The sequence below is a fragment of the Rhynchophorus ferrugineus genome, unplaced genomic scaffold, assembly GCF_030347505.1.
Source record: "Rhynchophorus ferrugineus isolate W39M unplaced genomic scaffold, kcgeb_rfMv2 rfM1, whole genome shotgun sequence".
In the NCBI taxonomy this organism is placed as follows: domain Eukaryota; kingdom Metazoa; phylum Arthropoda; class Insecta; order Coleoptera; family Curculionidae; genus Rhynchophorus; species Rhynchophorus ferrugineus.
In genome coordinates, this window is record NW_027472580.1 from 16,919,701 (window position 1) to 16,945,179 (window position 25,479).

At 33.3% G+C, this 25,479-nt stretch overlaps 1 protein-coding gene across 3 annotated transcripts in view; it reads right to left on the reverse strand.

Annotated features, from left to right (window-relative positions):
- Positions 1-25,479, reverse strand: part of Gprk1 (G protein-coupled receptor kinase 1) — a 270,383-nt gene that overhangs the window by 150,248 nt on the left and 94,656 nt on the right. For all 3 annotated transcript variants that reach the window (XM_076402702.1, XM_076402691.1, XM_076402710.1), the window contains one exon: positions 179-249. In XM_076402702.1, coding sequence (XP_076258817.1) covers positions 179-249 — 71 coding nt within the window. The remainder of the gene's footprint in view (positions 1-178; positions 250-25,479) is intronic.

The following is a 25,479-nucleotide window of genomic DNA, read 5'->3' on the forward strand; positions in this document are numbered from 1 at the left end:
ATATATATATATATATATATATATATATGAAAACAAAAGTTATTTTACTTTTAATTAATTACTCAAGTATACACGGTAAGAGTAAGCCGTCTTTAAAACAATGAAATAACATATTTCCGAAAATTCCGTAAAAAACACAACGTTCACTAATCTAGTAAACAGAAACAAAGAAACTTACCTGTTCATAGAATCCAATTTGTGGTATAGGAGGTTCTAAATTTTCGCAGAATTCCTTAAATAATAAATAACCTGAAACAGAAAAAAAGACTTCATAGAAAATCGATGAGTAAATAACCACGAAAATGATTATTCTTTTTCAGGACAGATATCCTGCTATAAAATTGATATATCTTTCTATTTTTTATTGTTATTGTTAACGATATATAATGTCGATACGAATATACCCTTTACTTTGGTCCAATACAAACAAACGGATTAATTACCACTTGCCCAGTCTAAATAATAAAGCAAGAATTTGTAATGGATTATTTCAAGTTATTATTGTTAGTTATTGGTAGTAATATCGCATTTTTTACGAATACATTTTGTCAATCGCCAGTAGCTTAACAATGTACATAAAATTATATATAAGAACTGGTTTTGAACCATTCTCTTGATATCGAAAAGATAACGATATCTTTCGGCGATATTTTCTTGGTCGATATAATTATCGATAAATATCGATACCTTTGAAGTGGAGTACTTAATTTCTGTTTTGAGATTTCTCCTCTCACTCCTCATAAAAAATTTTATTGGTTAAAAATAGAACTGCGCAAAAGCGGAAAAGTTCGATACAAAAATCTAGAGTCCTTGAAGGAGTGTACGAAACTTTTCTTTTGAGGTTCTTCCCTACGGTTATCAATAGAATTTTCGCCGCAAAATTAGGACTGGAGTGAAGAAATATCGATATTATTAAAAATAATTATCGATACACATAAAAAGACATACCGATATTCTTTTCCGCAGCCGACATCCTTAATTCTCTTAAAAACTTATGCCTTATCACGCAAAATTATGAACATTATTATTTCAAAATATTCTCCATATTTCCTCCTCTCTTATGACATTTGAATATCATATGTTTTTCTCTATTCTATGAAAAGTTCTGTCGATCATCCCTGCAAATTTTGATTGTTCACAGAATATTAATACTATGAAATAAATGTTTCCTTTAAAAATATAGCATTGTGTAATATAAATTGTTGACTCTATTGTTTTAGAATATTGTACATATGGGTATATCTAAAATTAGGCGTCAATCATTGATGATGATATCAGAAGAAATTTTGAATCCATCAATAAGTTGAAGTATCGATACTGAACTATACGAAGCTGATTTGATCAGCTTTCATATCATAAAACCATATCAATACAGGACAAAGTTAGTACCAAAAAAGTTACATCATTAAAAATGAAACTGTTCTTTGGAACATAACAGAAGTCAGCTATATTTATAATTATCTATTTTCTTTTCTTTCACTAAATTTATACGTGAAGAAATACACACTTCTCCATCTTATTTATGGGGCTAGTTGGAAAAAAATATTCGTTAGCACATATTGGAATGTAGTAGAAATAAACCAATTATTTTATTGTATTATGTTATTGTTACTTTCCAAATATAAAAATACGATGAAACATTTTTGGGAACATTATTTCATTCCTTTTCTGGTAAATTCAAGGTAATACTAATATATAATATTAATTTTACAGCGCCACTTGCCAATTTAAAATTATTTACCAATAAAATACAATAATATCAAACCAATAATCTCAAGTTGAAATCTATGAAGTAAAAAATATTCTCCGATTTGTTAGTCTCTGGCTTCAAAAAGGCTTCTGGAATACAGAGAAATCAAATTTATCTTAAGGATGACATTTAATGAGCGCTCTTCTCCGAATAACTATTACTCTAACCTATTAAGTGCACATGGTATTTCTACCCCAAGACGTAAAAGATCTTTAGTTCTCAACGTATACATATGGAGGGCTTGTGGACCTTTTAATATATTTATATGATTTTCACTGGGAACTTCCCTCCTTTGTTTACTGATCAATATGTGCTAAAATACAGCTAAGAAACTACAGATTTGTTTATTGAACTATTATGTTTGGTTATCTTCTCCTTGCATTTTTGTCATATATATTTCTCTTTGTAGATTGCTCTAAAACTATGGAAGGAGTTGGAGCTATCTAGTAGCCAGCCCCATGTGATTTGATGGTTACCATTGTAACTTATGTAACTTGGCATTGGAATGATTTGCTGTCATGGATTTTGATAAGACCATCCGTTAGGGTTCAAAGCGTCACCTTGGAGTATTAATTTAGTCATACTCTATCTTTATAACGTATATTCCAAAATGTCCTATCCATCATCTAGATTTCTAGTGAATCGCATCTTTTCGCATTTTTTTATTATTTTCTATGAAATTAAAAATATATGGTTTGCCTAAGATCAGAGTGATGATAGATAATGGCATAAAGAGTCTCTAAGACAGACTAATTGTTCAGCATTGCAAGTTTACGCATTTCCATTTCACGTTAGAGGTTATCTTTTTAACTTTCAGCCGTTCCAACGAAATGACAAACACTGAAAAGTAAGGCCTCAACATGGTTACAAACGTACCCGATGCGAGTTAGTGTAATCATTTAAAATATTTATTATTTATAGCCCTGATAATAACAAGGAACTTCGTCTTGTTATTCTAGTTTCTGAGACCTTGGACACTGACATCGAAAAATTTTCCTGACACTGCATCAACAACTGCACCGCATGCCTAAATAGCTCATCTCGTCCACCTACACCCCTGGTAACGCCGCCCCGACATCACCCCTCCGTCTCGCACCCCATTGCCCGTGCTGCTGCTGCCGCTGACGGGACCGAAACGCCGACCCATCGTCGCCGAATCGCGATTATTGATTGGACTTTGGCCGCCTGGATCGTCCGTCCGCCCGTCCATTCGTATTTTTCCTGGTCCGGCTTGGTCTGAATTTCGTCGCCGTCGCTCATCTAACGGAACGACCGCCAGAAGGACTCTGGGCGCATTTAGCCGCCCCTACTGTTTATTTTGTTGGTGCTGCTGTACGCTTCGCTTGTTTCTTTTTATTTTTCGTTCTGTTGCCGCCCGCTCTTTCGTTTTTTTCGGTCGGTTTTTTCCCATGCTACGGAGGAAGTTAATTGAGTCGATTACGAAATGTTACCGCTTCTGACTTCCTTCTTGACAAATGTTCTTTCCCCCACACATTATATATATATATATATATATATATATGCACAGAAAGGAAGGCGTTGAAAAAGACAACGGTAAATAGTCTAAAAAAGCACGTTTCTCTTTTTAACTCTTCTTTATGATTTCGAGACTTCAAAACTGTGACAGTTTGACATCTGTAAGCTTGAGGCCTTTCAAATATTTTCCGAGATCGTGTTAGAATTGAAGTCGTTTATGGTGCGACAATCAGTGCACAACTGAAACTAACATTTAAAAACGCAGACTACAATGGTTTGGATATACCTGTCGAATGAAAAGTGAAAGAAGTTCTCACATACATTCACATTCTGTGGCGAAATCGACGTTTTCGATGGAACATCCAGCAAACTTCGATAGACTGAGTTAAGAGGTTTCCACAACTTGAGAACTTTTAAATCCGAAGTTCCAATATTTTCAGTACCTTCAGTTCGCCTTTGATGGCCGTACACCCTGAGTTGTGATGGTTTCACCCAAATACCAGTAAATTACAGTTAGAGAGTGTTTTAAATTCAGAATATCTAAATCCTGGGAATCTATGAACTAGGGGTACTTTTGAAAATTTCTACTTTCTTTATTATTCTCCTATTTTCATCCCATCCCATTTTCCTGATTTAAAGGCCAATCCAAGAATCGAATTCAACCACTGTTTCGCAAATTTTGAAAGCGTTTTAATTCAATTAAAAAACTCATTAAACCTTATTGACATATACTCCTTTTTTATCCAATAATAAAAGCGTAAGATGCATTGCTTCTACGTTGATGTTTAACATTAAATCGCAGCAACGTGGAAACAATAGAGCTACTGGACAACACGCAGAAAATCAGAAGATTGAAGCGAAGCACGTGAAATTACATGCGTATACGTATAAATGTTTTAATTTAACTTAAGCTAAAGTAGTCTAATTTAATTTTAATTTGGGAAATACATGATATATTTATCCTATGCTTGTTTTGTTTCTATATAGATGCAAAACAAGAGAGTTTTTATAATCCAATATGTTGCTAAACATATCTAAGTAAGCTGTAAATAAAAAAGAAATATATTGATATATTCGTTTGGGATATTGGCAGCTACGCTGTGCTCTTCTACCATACTCTTTACAATAATATCTCTAGTATATATCTCCGAGCTATTCTTAACTAAAGAAGGTAAGTTGGTTAAAGAGCCACCTTTTATGTGCATAAGTGCATATACACTGTATTTACGCATATACAAACCGGGGCTAATGACGGGCGACATTCTCAAACGTCGATTTAAAATTTTCGTCACATATATATGCGTTACTTAAAATTATAGTACAATAAATCATTATCTAAAACATTATTCATTTAAATTTCACAAATTAAACTAATATGAACAACTAAAGAACTCCACTATTTAGTAAACAATAATTTGTTTTTCTGCATAGTTAATTACATTTTTCTATTTTCATTAATTTTAGCCCGAATCTCGTATGATGCGGTTACTTGAACCAGTGTTTAAAGTCTCTTTTATAATGTTATGCCCCTATAGATAGCAACATCCCATTATAGTGGCTTTATAAGTTCGGTAAACATATCGAATGTCATACATATACTTGGTTTAAATCGATGCATATGATATGTTGTTTAACTAATAAACTACGCGAAGCTTGTATATCGTCCATTTATTTTCCAGTTAAGCTGAATAAACATACCTCATATTTGTGCGATATCCAGTACACTACAAACTAAACAGAAGTATCATATATTGATTGTTACAATTTATAGACGGTTTTATAGCCAGTGAGTACATTTGAGGGCTATTATCATGCAGGTTTAATATCAGTTTAGCTATTTGTTAAACTACTAATACATATATGAATGGAAACGTTATTATTGTTGCTAATTCTTTCAAATTAAAATTGATAATATCGTTTCGAAAAATGTGTTACTCCAGAGAGCAATGATTTCTTGTGTGTAATATGTGTGTTTATTTAATATGTTAATGTTTAGTGTATTCATATGTTAATAATGTGTGTTTTTTTGTGTAATTTTTTTTTGCATTATGCCCTATAAAATAAAAAATAAAAATTAAACCCTATAAATTTGGGAACTGTTCATTAACTTGCTTTATATTATTTATGTACATGTTTTTTGCTGACGTCGCTTCAGGCTCAGGATAGATAAGAGAGTTTTGCGGGCGAAAGAGACCCTGGGTAACGACTGGGATTGTTGTAGTTGGTTATCTACCGGGTTTTGTGGATGGGTACGGATTTTATCAAGTTGTTATCATGTTCTAAGGCATCCAGAGAGAATCTTACACAGAGCATTTTCGTGAAACTCTTCACGAACGGGATGTCTGATTCGAGCTGAGTGTTGACGTTCCTCATAAACCATGGAACATTGAGCAACGCGCGAACATTTTTGGATTAGCACACTTGGAGTAGTTGTCTCTCAGAGGTGTACCTGTACCACACCTATGATCCGAAGAGGCAGACTGGACGGACTAGCATTTTGTACAGAGTCGCATTCTGGGGGATTGATAGTTTACTTTTTCTGCATAGGAGTAAGAAGAGTAGACTGTAGAAGCCAATGCCTTTGCAGATAGCGTGCTGGATTTGGGCTGACCATTGGAACATGCGGGCGAACTGGAGACCGAGGTATGATAACTTCTGGAGTCAGGGGATAGGCGGATGGATTGCGATAAAACAGAATAGCCTGAGTTTTGCTCGGGTTTACCTGCAGCCGCCAGAATTTGTACCACGCAATCGTCTGGTTCAGTTGGGATGGAAGTCTGTCACGGATGGCGTCGGGATTGTACCGATGGTAAAGAAAGCTGTATCATCTGCATAAAATGCTGTGCGGGAATGTTTGTGGAGTGGCAAATCTGCCATATAAAGGTTGAACAGGGCAGGGGCTAATGGAGCACCTTGCGGGACTCCTGCGGCAATCTGTTCTCGAGAAGAGTCTCCGTCACCGTTTTCAGTGTTATAGTAGTTCAAACAACTCGCCATTTATTTCCATCAAAATACAATAATTTTCAAGTAATTAAAAGCTTTTGTCTTCAATCACAACGTATTGTAAAAGCATCAAAGAAAACCTTAACGCTTTTTACTTCATAAGTAACAATATGGATTAGTGACATGTCATTGTGTTTGAATGAAGTAACACTACATTTAGCTGGTAGTACCCAATTATTACCAAAATTGCTGTAGTCTTGATGTCTGTTCTGAATATTGATATAGCAATTATATTACGTTTAAAGCATCACTACAAAGTCTGGGAGACTTAATGTACCCTATTCCCTTCAAGTTCACAAATCTTGAATCAGCATATGGATAAAACAGGCTAGCAAATTGGAGATGCAAGCTCAGAGCAGTTCCTCTTTCCCTAATTGCAAAATGTAAGCATATCAATAATCAGAGTTCGTTATTTGTTTTTCAGTACCTTTCATGTGTTAAAAATATTATCTTGCTTTGATTAGTTAATATTATATCTGAAATAGCATGCATTCTCATCAAAAGACTAAATATAACAAAATTAATTAGAATGAATTTTCTATGACCCTGTAAATCAATTTTAAAGGATTTACTAAAGATAGTGTTACTGTATATTAAAAAGAATTATACATTTGTAACCAACTTCATGTAGTAGCCTCACTGACTGGCTTCACTTTTCAGCGTGAGTTATTTCGTTGAAGTGTCATCCAAAAAAAAATCAGTGTATTGAAAATGTCTGAATTTGTAAAGAGTAAATAGCATTTGTGCGAGGTTTTACTTTTTACTTCAGTTTTAAGAAAAAGGCCGCTGATAGTCATCGAAAACTATGTGAAGTTTATGGCAACCATATGGACATGCTTCAACATCAACGATAAAGTCGAATATTGCGAGCAAAGACACAACAATGTCATTGTTCAGCATGACAACGTGCGACCATATATTGCAAAATCGGTGATAAATTACTTGAAACATTAAAAAGAGAAGTGCTACCCCACGAGAACTTTTGTCCTTCTAAGCAGCGCCCCATTTATTATGAAGATTCCAAAAAATTGATCGATTCCTGGTTAGCCTCAAAATACACATCATTTTTTCAAGATAGAATCCGTAAATTCCATGAAAGATGGGAAAAGGTAGCGGTTATCGATGCACAATACTTTGAATTAAATATATTGTACCTATTTTTCACAACAAAGCTTCAAATAAAAAAATCCTTCACAACCCTCAAAACTAATCATATACATAAAATGCCTCTTAAATATATTCTCCGGAAGCGTATAAAAATATGACTTTTCTATAAGTTTTCATCGTGGATTTTGTTGCATACAAGGATAAAGTGAAAGATACTACACATATGCTTGTAGAATATCAACAAAAACAAACAAAAAAATTGAACAAGATGTGTTAAGGTTCCGTTATTTATCGAGATTACTCTAATTTCTGAACTCGTTGAATCGTGGAATTTTTATCATTCAATTTTACAATGTAATCAACTCATCGATAGTAGTTCATAGATCATCAAATAAATATAAAATAATTCAATGAATAGTACGATAGTAAATCAAAGAACATTATAAAACACTTCACTGTATCTCGATTGGAAAAAGGAATATATTAATTGGAATTTGATACCGATTATGTGAGTCTGTTATGTAAAACTGTCTTCCATTGAAATAGTTGAAGCACTAGAACGTCTATATTTATCCAACCAGTGTTGTTCGCTTTATATTTTATACCGCAGAGTTATGCAAATTGGACGTACTTGAGAATAAGCGGAATCAAAATGATCGGATTTATTTTTACGGAGTCGGATTGTTATGGAAAGGCCGAATTCGAAATTTAAATCGCCCACAATAAATACGGTTCGAAAGTCCAAATAATCCGGCGTCTGAATAAAACATGGGATTTTTTCAAGACAACTGCAGTTGTCGATAATGTTAAACGAGAGCAAAGAAAAATAACCATGACATAAATATTCAGTGCCTCGGGTTATATCTAGTTTATCATAATCTAGTCGTCGTGCATTCAATCTATGCAGTTTTCAAGTCTTTAACCGATATATTTTTTCGGTCAACTATTGTATATTTCACAACACTAGACAGTTTTATTTATATCGGCCTACAAATTAATTTTAAAGGATTTACAACAGATGATATTACTGTGCAGTAAATTAGATCAGGTACATTAGTAACCAGCTCCATGTTGAAGCCTCAGTAAGAGGCTTCATTTTTCAACATGTGTTTCACTTCTATTTCGAGAAAAATGTGGCTGAAGACATGTCAACAGTGGTTTAGGGTTTCTTGATATGGCTCGGTGAATGGAGGTAAAACGAAATGAAACAGTGGTGTCTACATTATGTGACCGTTATTTATTGAAGTAATATAAAAAATGTGGAAAATACAAAATATATAAAACGGATGGCAGCGGTGTTATCTGGTGACGAAGCTTGGACAGTCGATGGTGCACGTCTAAACCAAACGATGGTCGGTTACTGAATGAATGGAAATACCCTTCAATAACATCCCAGACAAACGTCTCGGGGTTGCCAGCTATTCATTATCGGGTTCTAGTTGGCGCTGCTGGCCCGTGTTCAACATCTGGGATTACATTTCTGGGTATTTTGTAGACCGTTATTCCACTATGTAAAATTCGACATGCCTCAAGGTCGTTACAGTAGTTTCGACTTTTTAAAAGTGGTGATTCGGGGACCAAAGACAAAAAGCGTTCTGTACAGAAAAAATATTTGAAGACAAAGATTTGAAGGCATTACTCAATGAAACCATCAATGAGAGTCGCTATCGACTACAATTGATTCGTTTGCACTGCGCTAAAAATAGCCAGAATAGAAGAAAGACCTTAGACACGGAAACATTAAAATGGAAAGTGCTATCCCACTTGCCGTATTCTCCAGACCTTGCTCCTACTAGTAACTGCTTGTGCCGACATATGAATCGTGACCTGTCTGAGCAGTGCTTCACTTTTTATGAAGATACTAAAAATACGTGGATTGCTGGATTGCCTCAAAATATATATCGCTCTTTCAGATAGCATCTGTAAATTGCCTGAAGGAATACTGATAGACAATACTGTGAGTGAAATAGATTGTTTACAATAAAGCTTCAAATTAAAAAAAATCTTTTGAAACTAATTTATAGGACAAATATTATTTCTAAAAAATAGCAAATAATAGTAATTAAAGTGACTTATTCTGTAAGATTTGATACATGCTATTATGTAGGATTTGAAATGTTAGCCTGAAGAAGTACGGTAAAGATAAATTAGTCGTCTGGCATAATATTTATATACTTTAAATTGGTTAATAGAGCTCATAATTTGTTAAGAAATGTGTTTGTAAGAAAATAATTGGGAACCAAAATTGATGGTTAAAAGCCACAATCTATTTACATTACAAATGTTTTCTCATTCGTTCTTAATACTTTCCTAAATCGTTGATCCGATTGTTATTAAATATTGTTGAATTGGTCTAATTAATGTTAAGAAGCATCTGTGTATCCAATATGAATAGATGATGTATCGAATAGGATTCAATAGTATCTCCTAATTTCAGCCTTTGTGAAATTTAAATAACTCGAATTAGAATATCCAATAAGTCAAAAAAAAATTAAGGAAAACATTTTTCAAAACAATCCTAAATACCAAAAGAAGCTGAAGAAGCTGATTTGAACTACGTAGTAACAAATGCGTGAAACAATTAAAAATCAATATTTAATTTACCTAACATTACCTTCATTGACCTTATAATAGTCCAAAAAAAATTAATGAATATTCAATATTTGTTCGAATAGCTGTAAAAGTGTTTACTTATGAATGATAAATTGATCTAACGTAAATTGAGTAAGAAACAAGGTATTTATAACATATTATTTTATTATACAACTTAACAGATTAAACAAACAGCATTTTACTTAGTATTAGAAACAAAATTCCTTAAATTAAGTGTTTTTAATATATGGATACTATAGCTGAAGTGAGAATCCGGAAGATAATTGAAATAATAACGATTTCAAGGCTATAGTTGCCTACTTATTCGTCGAAAATAGGCATTCTATAGTACCATGAAATTTTTGGCTGGGATCTAAATCTGATATGTAATGTGGATGTATCAACAAATCAAATTTTAATAAAAAGACATCTCACTAGTTAAATTATTATATTGTTAAAAGTCTGCTGCAACGGTATACAAAATTAGTTTATAATTTAGCCTTAAGAGCATAATTGGTGGTCTGAAATAACTTTGAGTCTTCAATAATAATAACTCATCAATAGTAATACTAACAAGTGAAGGTTGGTTGTTTCTGTTTTTAAAATTCAATACCTTTAAATCAGCTTAAAAAATGTAATCCACTAATACAAGGAATTGGCGAGAGTATCTTAGAATACTCGATTAACATCCTAATATATTATTTAATTAAATTTAATGAAACCCAAAAAGTGCAACTCTAGTTTGGAAAAGCAAAAAAGGACGAAATTTGAAAATGGACTTAATTTTTCATATGTTTAAAGCTTAACTCCTTATTTTATTTATATTGTAGCGACCTTGAGGCATGTCGAATTTTACATCGTGGAATAACGGTCAACAAAGTACCCAGAAATATCATCCCAGATGTTGAACACGGGCGGGGTGCCAGCAGCGACAACTAGAACACGATAACGGATAGCTGGCAACCCCGAGACGTTATTGAAGGGTATTTCGATCATTTCAGTATCTGACCACCGTTCAGTTTAGACGTGCCACTATCGACTGCCCAAGCCTCGCCACCAGGTAACTCACAAAAAAAGTCAAGTCACATAATGTAAACACCACTATTTCATTTCGTCTTACCTCCATTCACCGAGCCATATCAATTTACCCTAAAATATTATTATATATTATTTATGTTATTTTTGGATGTAGCTGTTTTACTAACTTTACTCGAAACTAGGGATACAATGATAGAATCTATAAAGTGAGTTGAGAGTCAACTGTCACGAGAAAGTAATTTCGAGAAAAACCCATTTAAATTATTTTTTAAGTAATTTTTGATACTGAGTCACTAAGACAACTATATCTTCGAAAATAATTTAAATTTTGAAAAACCCTCTTAAGGGCATTCTCCTTAAAGGGTTAATCTTTGATAATAAAAATCTATTTTTCCAAAATCTTAGAAAACTCGCTTAAGATATATTAAAAAAAACATTATGATTATTATTAGTTTATATTACTAGACATTTTCCATTTTTAAACTGACATTTTAACTATAATTGATTATTATTTGAGAAGATAGCATATTCGGGACCAGCTTTACCAATTAACTACGTTTTCTCTTTTCCGCATATAGAAAGCAATCTAGAAAAGAGGCTGCTAATATCTCTGCTATCTGCTATCAAATTACTTTTTTTTTCAAAAGCCATATAACTTGCAATCAATCAATAAAGAAACGTTAGATCTGCCCCTAGATTAGATGGATGTCGACGTATAATAAAGTCGTCGTGGAGTCCTGATATGATGAAACGGCATTTTCTTTATAGAACATGAAATGGACTGGGAAATATTTTCTTAGATTATACATTATTAAGAAATCTAAGACGAAAATACGATAATTTATTTAATATATAGGTTCCGAAAATACCTTCTACTTATATATATGCGGATATGGTTCTATAGAAATTTTAAATATATATATATATATATATATATATATATATATATATATATATAAAGTGTTGCGAGTGATCGTCGATGCCCCATATTACGTTCCAATAAACTGATTCAGCGCGATATCCCCATAGAACCCATAAATTGTAATTCGGAGTGTGAGTGCGAAGTACTCTGAAGACTTATTAGTGCATCCAAATGCACTTGCCAATCAGTTAAATGAGCGCGACAACAGTGAAGTACGTAGGAGGAATATTTAATAATTTCTAGAATAAGCTAGAATAGTTAGGATATACTTTAAAACAAGTTGTAATATAAGAATAGTATTTAGGATCTAGAATAGTTAGGATATATTTTAAAACAAGTTGTAAAATAAGAATAGTATTTAGAATAAGATTTAGATTATAAGTTGTACAGTAGATCACTTACTGAAGTCATCTACTACATGTCAGGATAGTTATATTATATTATATAACTTAAATAATATAATAATACTTATTGCCCATTTGGAAATTAATTTAAAAAAAACACAAATCAATTGAGTCCTTATTAGATCGACCAAAACTAACTGTTCAGTTTACTGAGAAGAAAATGAGCTTCATCGCTCATTATCAATTTAGACGAAAAATATTCCATTTCACCAGACAGTCTTAGGATTGCATTACTGTACTCAACTTGTTGATCAAGATCTCTCGGTAGCAATTTTTGGACTAATTGAATTTTGTCCGGGGACATTTTCAAACTGCGTTTAGAAAAGTGTAACTAGGAACCACGTCTCCGAATGGATGTTTCTGGAGACTCTGCAACACTATCGCACACCAGAGCCACATTTGCAGCGTTACGAGACGTCCGTTGTCTTCCAGAACGAGGCCTGTCTGCTGTCGTACCGTGCTGCCGAAAATTCACATATAAACGATAAATTGTGGTTTTGTCAGGCACTGGACGATTAGAATATTTTTCATTATTTATGTTCGTTCTTGTGGCGTATATTTATCCATAATAAAATGTGGGCGTCCACACAACAAAATGGTTTTTGCCCCACCTTTTCTTAGTAGTTGATTGGAATAGTGCAGCATATGTTAAAAACAACGAAAAATATTATCTGTATGTGTCTGTAAAATCTGTAAAACTGATAATACAATTTTATATTATCTGAAAGTTGGTCCATTTGTGACCGGTAGGTACTGTATACAGTGAAATATGAATATTTTCAAAAAGTGTTACGTCTCGAAATACCGTAATATAAGTTGGATTCGCCAGTAAATAAAATATATTTTAAAACTTCGTCGTCTTCTTGCCGGACCGGGTATCATTGCAACGTAGAGATACGATCTCGGCTTCGTATTTTATGTTATTATATGGGACAGTATTGGGGCCCCTGGGGAAATTTTTCCGAATTCTCGAATGCGCCAAAGACGACCGAATCCGTAAAATGAAACATTTTATAGTTTCCAGACTATTTCTGGTCGTAGACAGCTGGCATCCCTCTCTAGCTCCGTTCTTTCGGCCTTCTAGCGCCCTCTTGCTTTTACTTACCCGTATATAAAATATGGAAAGACTCTAGGAACACGACACCGGCATCGATTTTTATATATCATACTAGAACTTGTACGGAATGTTATTTCGCTCACCTAGACGCCAAAATATTTACTTGCTTTGCTTGGCCCCCAAATATATTTCGAAAGATATTGGTCTCTCGTCGTAACTTTATATAAGAACTATGCTATCAATTCGTAGTTCGTACCTTCCTTATTCCTTCACAACTCAGTTATTCCTTAATGTCATTCGCCAATGAAAAGCCACCTACTGTACGTATACCAAAGTTATAACATGTATTCTAAAAGACACGGAACCATTGCGCCTAAACACTTATCAAAATAATCAGAGCCGTATCAATTAAGCGATATATCATTTTTCTCCCAAAGAAATGACCAAAGGGTACAGTAAAATAATTTATAAGAATCGATTGTACCTTCAGCCAGTTTGCCTATGATGATATTTTGAACTGCACTGCTTTACTCATATTTCCTTGACATATAATGATTTCCTGTGTTTTGATGTTCCCAATTTCCTATTGTCTACGGCTGAGCAACTAGGCTACTGCAATCCGTTTTTGGTGGCAGTACATCCCGAACTTCAAGTTTCTGTTCAAATTCCAGGAGACCGTGTTAATTACCCAAGATCTTTGACGGCCTTACACCCTGAACTGCGATGCCTGTGTCAGGAATCCATGAACTAAGGGTGTTCTTCAAAACATGGATGTTTCATAAATAACAGTTCATGGCTGAAGGTCTAAAAGTCTTGTATAACCTTACAGCTTCAACTATGATATTTTTGCTGGAACCCAAATTCACCTATGTCAAGGAATGCTTGGTTTAATTACAGAATGAATGTCAATCCGATGTTAATCTGTCTTATTTTATTCGTAGACTATTATGTTGATAAGTAAGTTATTTCTCTAAGATAAGATTATGACTTAAAAAAAGTACAGTTTGATGTTCTCAGCAGAATCCTTTTATCTTTAATAACACTACCAAGATTTCATGATTAGTTTATGTATCACGTGACTATTTTATAGACACAGTACCATTTTCAGACAAACTCAGCTCCATAAACAATTCTTTATATCCATTATGCCATTCAATAGGTTTTATGAAAACAATATCATTCAAGTATTTCAAGAACTAAATAATTCATCATATTTCCCCCTACATTATAACTTCAGCACATTAGTAATAAACTGACTAGCCATTCATATGTAATAAAAAACCTATATTGGCAATCAATAGTGAACGGTGGACTCAGTCTGGGCCCATAACCTGTTAGGAATAATACATAATTGTCACGTTATTCTACATAGACTAATTTTATTTTAATATTCAGGATTTACTTTATACCAAATGTGTGGCGACCGCCACGACCCTTTAGGCCACCACGAATTCACCAACAACAAGTACAAAGGTTGGCAACGCCCGTGGATTGGTACCATGCAGTTCCAGGCTATAAAAGACCATCACGTCGACGTCTCATTCTCTTTTCTTTTCTCCATCCCCTTGTAATAGTACCACTTTCACAGCGCTACCGTACTTCCTCTACCTAACCTAATATCCTGTCAATTCTTCCGTCGACCACATGTATAATTTAATATTAAAATAAACAGTATTTCTTCAACCAGTGTTTTCCAAAAATAGTAGTGAGTATTCTGACAAATAATCGCAGCGGCAGCCACACATTTCGACCGACTGACCAACCCGACGAACATTCCTACAAGTATATGAATACTAACAGATATATATGACACTTTAGCATATATTGAAAAAATATATTACTCAAAAATTCATAGCGCAATCTCATGAATATGATTACGCCGTTTACCTAGACAAAAATTGGTAAAGAAAACAAACTAGCAAGTGGTTGAATAGGAATATTAAATATGGAAACCTAATATTTCCCACTATAAGATTACTGTTCATTACAAACGTTCTTTAGGGTAAATGATATGGCTCGGTGAATGGAGGTAAACGAAATGAAACAGTGGTGTTCACATTATGTGACCGTTATTTATTGGCAATGTAAAATATGTAGAAAATACCAAATAGATAAAACGGATGGCAGCGGTGTTACCTGGACACGAGGCTTGGGCATTCGATGGTGGCACGTCTAAACCAAACGATGGTCGGTTACTGAATAAATGGAAATACCCTTCAATCACATTCCAGATAAACGTCTCGGGGTTGTCAGCTATTCGTTATTGTGTTCTAGTTGGCGCTGCCCGTGTTCAACATCTGGGATTATATTTCTGGGTATTTTGTAGACCGTTATTCCACGATGTAAAATTCGACATGCCTCAAGGTCGCTACAGTTCTATAATATAATACATTTAAAATTACCCTAAAGAACCTTAGAAAATTCAGATAAGAGACGCTAAACTAGGATCAGACTATCCTATATATTAAATTAATATAACTGCAATTAATAGACATATACAAAAAAAATCATGTATCTTAGTTAGATATTTCCGGAATGTAAATTTTTTATGGTTCTATAAAATAGTATGTTATTAAATAAACAAGATAAAAACAGTTTTTAATTTTAACAGTCTTGAATTCGTAGTAATGTTTATAATAAAAATTATTTAAATTATCGAATGCATGGAACTGTTTATAGTGTTTTTATAAAGCTGTACTACCAGAAAAGCCATCAACGTTTAAGGAAGTTGTAAAGTTTACGGGTCTTAAAGTCTATAAAATCAGGAAACTATGAAAGAAATCAAATAAATTTCGTATATTTGTACCGGCAAGACTGGATATTAAAATACGCTTACTCGGTATGAAGTTATCGTGAAGGTTAAAAACGTATATTCTCTTTATAATTTTATAATAAATCAATGTTTATGCTATTAAACTACATTACTATATAAAATAGTAATATTTAAATACAAATAGAACGAACTTCTGGCAGAGCTGCATGAACAAAGGGACGCTTACTAAATAAATGTAACTCCTTAATAAAAGAATATAATACAACATTTTAATAAAAAAATATATTTTTTAATATTTTAGAGTCTCTTTTTGACCAACTAGATTTATCTGGACCGAATCTTCTATTTAAAGTGCCAACTGGCCAGTGACCAACTTAGAAATTACCCATAAGTCATCCGGTCTTACCTAGCCTATTACTGGTATGACTAGGATAATTTCTCCTGTTGGGTTTTTCACTCTTAAGCAAACTTACCAACATGCCCAAGAAGGAGCGTTCTATCACCTGTAATAATATGTATATGAAAATGTATTCAAACAAAAGCTCAAAGTCAAAAGGAAGTCGATGAAAAAGACGAAGTAAATTTCGGGTATCTGCATCAATAAGCTCAAGTTGCGAAATTCGGATATAACTGTATAAATGTTGTAAAATTCACATTGGAGATGGTCTCAAAACGTGCCGTGGTGTTAAAAAACTAATACATCACTAAATTTATTGTTGTTAAATGAGTTATATAAACAGAATGAATTAAAAACTATTTAATTATTTAACTTCCGTCACTTTGCCAACCAGTAAAAACTCCCGAAAATAAGACAATCTAATAAAGCAATAAAAGAGCTGGTTAAAAATTAACCAAAGGAATTCAAGAATACTTGGAAATTCTGATACCAGCTGATGCTACAGATGATTCGTTATGAAGAGCAACAAAGAGAAAGCTCAAAATTCCCCAGTAGAATATCTAAAAAATTACAATGATTTGGCATAGAAGCAATAAAATAAAGGCTGATATTTGCACAAATCAGTTAAAAAACTATTTAATAAAATAACCAGCTTCCTAGAATCGCCCTTTCAAATAGACCTGTCATATGAAAAAAATATAGCCACAGCGGTTAAACAAACAATAATGCGAGAGATAAATTGTAAAAAGTTCTCGGATATGATTTAATAACCGGAAATTTTACATGAACTATTAGAAAAGGGTGTAAAATTATTAACCTTTATATTTGAACCAGGAAAACACTAGAAAATGTCACCTCCTACCGGCCTATAAGTTTATAATATAATTATAGATAATCTCGAAAGTCTTTGAGACATTATGTATAAAGAGGCTTAATAATATAATAGCAAAAGGAAAGATTATTTCAGCACATAAATTTAGATTTCGTAATAAGCACAGAAATATGGAACAAGTACATAGACTTGGATTTAAATACCACAAGATTTTATTCGGCTGCATTCCTGGACATATCTCAGGTCTTTGATAAACTTCTTCCTCATCCATATTTTCCGTTACTAAAATCCTATCTCACAGATAAACATTTCGTTATAAAACAAGACAATGAACTCACTGAATGACATCCATTACACTCAGCAGTTCCTCAAGGCAGTGTACTGGGTCCAATACTGTATTTTCTATATACAACCGATCTACCGACCACAAAGAAACACCATAACAAAATATAGCCGTGGCTGAAGATATGGCATATTAAAGCAAATTAAATAAAATCTATCCATGTAACCTTCACTTTGTGTAAAAGAACATGCCTACTAGTGAATATTCTGGCCTGAGGAACTGTCAACTACAGTAAACAAGGAATACTAAATATCCTGATATGCCTCTGGACCCACGGCTAACTGAGAAGAAGTACAAGAAAACAACTTGAATTTAAAGTATATTAAATATATTGGCTTATCGGGCGCCAATCTAAGTGATCATTAGATAAAGAGGTATTGTTATGTGAATCAATAATTAAACCTACTTGGTCATATGGGATCCAACGAAGAGTACCTTAGCTCTAGCAAGGCTCATATAGCCAACACACAAAGGTTCCAAAACAAAGTGTTGCGTGTACTGTCTTTAAAGCTGCAAAAGACTAAATATGTGACGTGATAATAAAATGAGTAGCCTAAAACGTTTAATATCATCCGATCTAATTATATAACATATATAGACTTTAAAATAGCTTCTATAATAAGACTAATTACGACAGTATTTGACACAGAAGATCATTTAATCGAGATATTTTAGACATGTTATGTATATACATGTATATACAATAATAAGAAATGCCCATTGGGCAGAGTGTTGAACCTATGAGTTGAACCTGAATGTTGAACCTTTAAAAAAATTCTGTTAGAGTTGCATAAAAAAGATATTTGTTTTAAAAACTCGTGTAACATAGAAAAGCCTGTTGTGCTTTCATTTAAATCGTCGAAACCAAAAACGACAGCAGTGTCACCATAAGTTTCTAAAAGTCTATGGGCATCAGCATCTTCAACACAAGCAACAAAAGTAAAGACTGCCGAAAATGTAATCTTAAGACATTTCATGATTTTGGGCTGTATACACTGACTAAGTCAATAACACCGAATAGAAAACAGTTATGCAGAAAAATATCGGAACCATCGAATTTAATAGCAAGGTTAAAGCACTTAACAGTTTTTTTCATTTGTACTTCACATTTTCACCAATAGATATCTCTGATCAAAACACATGCAAGCATCATCTAATAAATTTATAATTAATGCTTGCTTCCAATAATTATAAAAATTATGTAGTATTGACTATTGAATTAATATTCCATGATGTCGTTAATGAAAAAAAAAACAGGCATAATATGATGTATCAGATTCTTAGCACTGATATTAAAGAACTTTCTTCATCAAAATAAGCAAACAGCAGCAATCGTGCGCTGCATGATAAATGTAAGGAACCATATTTATTACGTCCAATATCTGGTTGTTTATTCTCCTTCGTCCGTTGCTTTCTCCTTTCTTAATTTTCGAGCAAACCCCGACCATAGCCGAAAAGTTCTTCTGGTGTCGGAAGATGGACCGAATTTTTCACGTTTTTATTTCTCGTCGTAAAGTTTTCATATCCCACCGAAACGTAGACGGACGAACGAGTATAACTTTTATTATTGTTGTAATAACTACGCCGAATAAGATACGGTTGTCTTGATAATAAAGAATTTTAATATTTCTACATTAAAACACACATTCTATATATATGGCAATAATAATTATATTATAATGCATCGAATAGTATTGGCACTTTGTTTTATTACAGGTCAGTATTGTTAATTTTGCTTTCAATTATAGTTATATGTAGTTATCTTTGGCAACTTTAGGGAATTATTTTGCGACGTCCATTGCCCAGAAGGCACTGCAATCCCCTTTTCGGATCGTTTTATTGGTTGGTTTGAACCGATAGAAGAAGAAATTTGATTGGTTCACTTCATTTCATACCACAGGCAAGGGAACAAGATGTAACATATGATTATCTAGTTGAGAGTTTAGTAACATCTCAATTGGTTATGTATGACGTTTTTATTATTTATTGGCCCGTATTTCGTTGAAAAATAAATTTAACCCTTGGCCATCCTACCTTCTTGTAACAATATTTCTTATTTAGTAGCATCTATGTACTTTAAATACTCCAAACATGTACAATATTGTCTGTAACAGTGTTGATACTTAGTGTTAGATAATTGGTTAAAATTTACATATTCCGCCACATATATATATATATATATATATATATATATATATATATATATATATATATATAAATATTCATAAACTCAATTTGTCATCTCAGTTTTGATATAATTTGTTCGCCAATAAAAGACTGCCGTTATATTTGTCCGATCTTTATTGAATTTTCACAACCATATATAAAAAATTAATAAGTAAGTGAAAACATAACCCTAGAACTAGCTAATAATAAATACAACCAGATGTAGATTGCGCGATTGATATGATTGATAATATGATATTGATTGATAATGCGCATGCGCAGAACGAACCAATCATATACTACACCTTGTTTACTTTGCTGTTGTGATTTCATCTCTATGGTGCGTTGTTTATTTGTCTGTTTCAGTCGCTATTTTCTATCTTTGCGATATAGAAAGAAGTACTTTAAGCAGTTTTTCTATGTTTCCTTGATTAAATTATACTGAATATTAGTTCGTTGTAATACATCCTCGGTCTAAATGGAATTATATAACCGGATATACAAAAAGTAAAGAAATGAGACGTTTTCTTTTCAAGATGTGCCCGACACTGTTTAAATAGTAGGTAAATCATGTTACAAGTCCCAAATTATCTGGATTAGGCACGTGTACTGTGTGATTCAGGAATGTTTTTATCCGGTATATAAAAAAATTATTTACATAAACAAATATGTTTCAGAAAGTCAACCTATTTTCACCTAGTTGCCAACAAACAGGTGATGGTTGTATAACATCACCATGGTCATAATCATATATCTTTTAAAAATAAATTTTCAACCTTTTCGTTGTACAACACATTATGAAATTATAAAAGCTACAAATTTAAATAATGATAACTAAATTACAAAAAAAACTGTGGCAACATACGCAGGCGACACAACAATCTGAGCATCTTATGAGGATCCAGTCACAGTATCAATGAACCTACAAATCCACCTGGAGCAAATACAACTGTGGTTGAAGACATGGCGCATTAAAGCCAATGAAACGAAATCAACCCATATAACTTTTACGCTGCGTAGGAGAACATGTCCACTAGTGAATATCAATCATTGTCAACTCCCCAAGCAGAGGATGTTAAATATCTTGGTATGCATTTAGATCGCCGCCTAATCGGGAGAACTATATAGAGGCTATGTAAGAATAAAAATAGTAAACGAAAACAACTTGGACGTACGTATTGGCTCATCGGATTCTAATCCAAGTTATCATTAGATAACAAGGTATTGCTGTATGAGTCTACACCCAAGCCTATTTGGTCATATGGAAACCAACTATGGAGTATCGCTAGCAAATCTAATATATACATCATTCAACGTTTCCAAAATAAAGTGTTACATGCCATTGTTGATACAATGCGACATTCCTCTAGAACCTGTAACGAGTGTAATTCAACGTGTCTATGTGAAGTACTTCGAACGAGTGTCAGTGAATCTCAATGTACTCCCTAATCAGCTAAATATGCGACGTGATAGTGAAGAGCGCAGACTAACACGTTTAACACCATGTGATCTCATTATTGGACATGTATACACTTTAGAATAAGACTAACTAATTAAGATAGTATTTTATACAGGAGATCACTTAATGAACTTATATTCTACATGCCATGTGTATATATAATAAAAACATAATAAATACTTATTTCCTATTGGGCAGATTGTGGAAACACTAAAAGTAATTTAAAAAATCCAAAAAACTACACATTCTCATTAGAAATCAGATTTTTAAAACAGGTAATGTAATATTTCAACAATTATTTAAAAGCTAATTATCAAGGAAGGCTTAATTATATCGATATAGTGTTGCTCTAACCAATTATATCTATTTTAAACCACTGGACGTAAATTCCGAAATACTGAACCATTAGCGTATCTATTAATGGTAACTTAATCATATACCTAATTTTAAATAAACTGTGAAAATCACTTCACACACTCACTATGTTGTCCAAAACAGTCCCACAAAATATTTACTTTGACGCTGTAATGGTTTTAGTTCGTTTAGCAAAATCTGATATAAACACATTCATTGATAACAAGTTTGTTTTAAAAAAGTTTATCTCATTGCTTATTAATTCTGTTTCAAAACAATCATAGAATGAATCAATGGGCTATATACTTTTTTGAAGTTTTATGTAAACGTAACACAAAATCTATAAATAGCAAAATATTGTCATATATTGAATGAATAATTATATTAGGAGATCGATCTTTTATAATTTGATAAGTGTTATGATAGATAGCGAATTTGTATTTGTGTATATACGATTACATTAAATAATGTAGTTTAGTTTATTTTAATTACTAAATGAAATCAGTGCTTAACAGGTCAATTGAAAAGTCCCCGGCCTACGTAAAACACATTTTTTTGGCATTTTTTTAATTCATAATTCCCTTCAAGGATGATACTTTGATTATAGCGACCCTCCAACTTTTCGATACCATTTTTATAGTACGATTTGTCCTTTGCATCAAAATAGATCTATAATCGGTCCATAAGTGACGGAGAAATCGTAGAACATACATTAAAAAATATATATACAACCGAACATAAAACCTCCTCCTTTTTGAAGTCGGTTAATAAATAGAAAATACAAATGAATGGTAAAATTTCATATTATTTATTTGATATTATTTGAATTATAATTGGAGTTTGCGATGAATCAAACCAACATTACAATTTCTACATGGATTGTCCGCTAATTAACTCGGGTTTATACTGCACCGTAACTATTAAATAGGTTTAATGCCATGCTACACCTGTAAACATCAGCGTCCACTGATCACCATCTTCCTTCGAGCGTTGAATCGAATTTGTACTGTAATTAACCAAGAGCTGATAAATCCAAACACGGACAAATAGATCAGCGCTTTTGTTTGTAGTTGAATAGAAATTAACAAATTGGGATCGAGCTAAAGGAAAACAGAACTAGATAGGTCTGATTGAATGTTAGTGATTGCTGTTTACATTTTAAACTGCAAAATTGGCTCTGATCTGTGGCAGCTTTTAGGTAATTAAAGTCATGTTACATTTTTATGTTAAATTATACGTTTCTGATAATAACTAGTTATAATATATCTAATACGTGCTTTTAAATAAAATAGATTAAAATATCGAATCTGAAAATTCTCATTTCTATGGTATTAAGAGCCTGTAGGAATGTTCGTCTTGTCGGTCGGAATGTGTGGCTGTCGATGCGATTGTTGAGAAAGGAAGTACGGTAGCGCTGTGGAAGTGGTAGTATTTCAAGGGGGTAGAGAAAAGAAAAGAGAATAAGATGTCGTCGTGGTGGTCTTTTATAACCCCGCATGGTACTAATCCATTTTAACATTTTATATAGGAACCGCCTGGTACCAATCCACCGCCGTTGCCAACCTTTTAACTTGCTGTAGGTGAATGTGTGGTGGCCTAAAGGGTCGTAGCGGTCACTACAAGACTAAAGTCAAATTATTAAAACATTTCTTCTAACGTCTGTTATAATGAGTGATACTAACAAAGTTGCTTTAGTATATGTAAACTTTGATACCTGAGATATCTATCATTATAATTATTTTAAAAATAATTCTATAATATATTTTATTAGTTTCAATCCATCAAATATTTATAGAGATGAAATATGAGCCCAAATGTTGCCAGTGATGTCCAGTAAAGTAAAATAAATTAAGCAGAGACCGAGTTAAAGAATTTATAGAAGAACTTTTGGTAGCCTTGTCAAATAAATTTGCATCTGTATCTTCAAATTATCATAATAACATTTTTCTGTGGGTTTGCCATCGATATAAGATTTGTCTTTGTAGATATGGGGCACTTGATTTCAATAATATTATTGTCACAGTTCCAAACTGGTGACAGAACTATTATCAGGTATTTTTTACAGTCATTAAATGCACATACTGATTTTTATGAGTATTATTACTTAATGTATTATTTTATCACTTTGACGTGTGTCATCATCATTTCGCGCGTATACAATAGTACGGTAATGATATAAAGGGGACACGGGGACAGACATAAAATGTATATATAAAATAATAAATTAATAAAGAGATAAAATTAATAACACAAACAGGGGGCTAAATGTATAACTAGCGTATATACAATTTAAAAATGAACACAAATACACAACCATAACAAAGTAGATCTTCTATCCAGACATTACACATCAGCGTCCATATTGAAGTGCTAATGGTTATATCGCCAGCAACACTAAACTTGGCATTGGCCATATTCTATGGAGAAAATCGATTTCTCGTAAAAATCCGACAAGTCGGTCTATATTTCCTACTGTTAAGGCATTTCTAAGAGTTTGCAGTCTATACTTAGTTCCAATCTGGGTAAGCATGTGGTAGACTGAAATAGGGGCGTGATGAAAAAATTAACAGTTAGCAGGTGGCCTCGAAGTCATCAAGTTACCGTGTGAGAAACAACAGTGACCCAATCTCGGTCGATTCAAAGCTAAGGCATGGTGATGAAGGGAAGGAACGCGAAAAGAGGAGAAAGGGAAGAAGAAGGAGAAAAAAAGGTTAGTATGAACACAAACATCCGTGATGCGGGGGTGGACGATGAGGCTGCCAATTTAGCCGCACTATCCTCGCGCACATTTCTCAGTATAACAACGAGGGAAGGAATCTACAGTAAAAATATGGATAATTGATAGTGAGTCGGTGACCAGGGGATGGTTGAACTTCTGTTTCAGGAAACATTCGAGAGCATTTCGGGAGTCGGTCATGATTAGAAGGATTGTCATTCTTTGAAGGATTGTGTTGTGATGTAGGATAAAGCTTTGAATATCGCGAAGAGTTTAGCAGTCAATAGTGATCCCTATTCAGGGATCTTGAAACGGAATGCCCGGTTGATCACCACAAATGCACTGCCAAGCCCGCTGTGAAATTTAAAAGAAATATATTTTTAATAATCTCTCTATAGTATATTCTTATTCTAAATAAATATTTTTCTGATTTTCGATTACAGTGATCTACCCTCTTGTCACAAGTATCGTTGGTTGAGTGGACAAAATGAATATACCACTCTTGAGAGAGAATATGTTAATGAATACATCAAAAAAGATATTTTTCAGGCTTAGTTCGAGGCTTTATTAAGTAATCCGCTACGAAAAATTAAATAATCTCTTAACTAATACATGAAATAATCGGCGTAATTTCGAACCGGAAAATTTCTAGGTATCTGGCGAAACAAACACGTGCCATTATCAGCCGCCTAATATTTACACAGCATTAAAGATCGTCAAACAACTGGAAAACAAACATTATCAGGAGCTACACGTGCTCGCTCAAAGCTGTTTTGCGTTGTATCCGGAAGTCTTGTTGTTACGTACGATCCAATCAAGTTCTTAGCTCGCTCGTTAATATATTCAGGCGTTAACAAAAGAGAGTCGGGCGCTCGTGTATCCTAATTAATTGGTGATTAGTGTGCAAATTCATAGCATATATATACTAGCGACCCGCCCCGGCTTCGCACGGGTGCAATGCTGATACTAAATTAAATACACTACAGAAAAAATATGAACGTTGTATATAAAAACATAGCGGCCCGCTCCGACTTTGCACGGGCATAAAATATATATGCCTATGTCACTCAATGAAAACATGATTAAAATC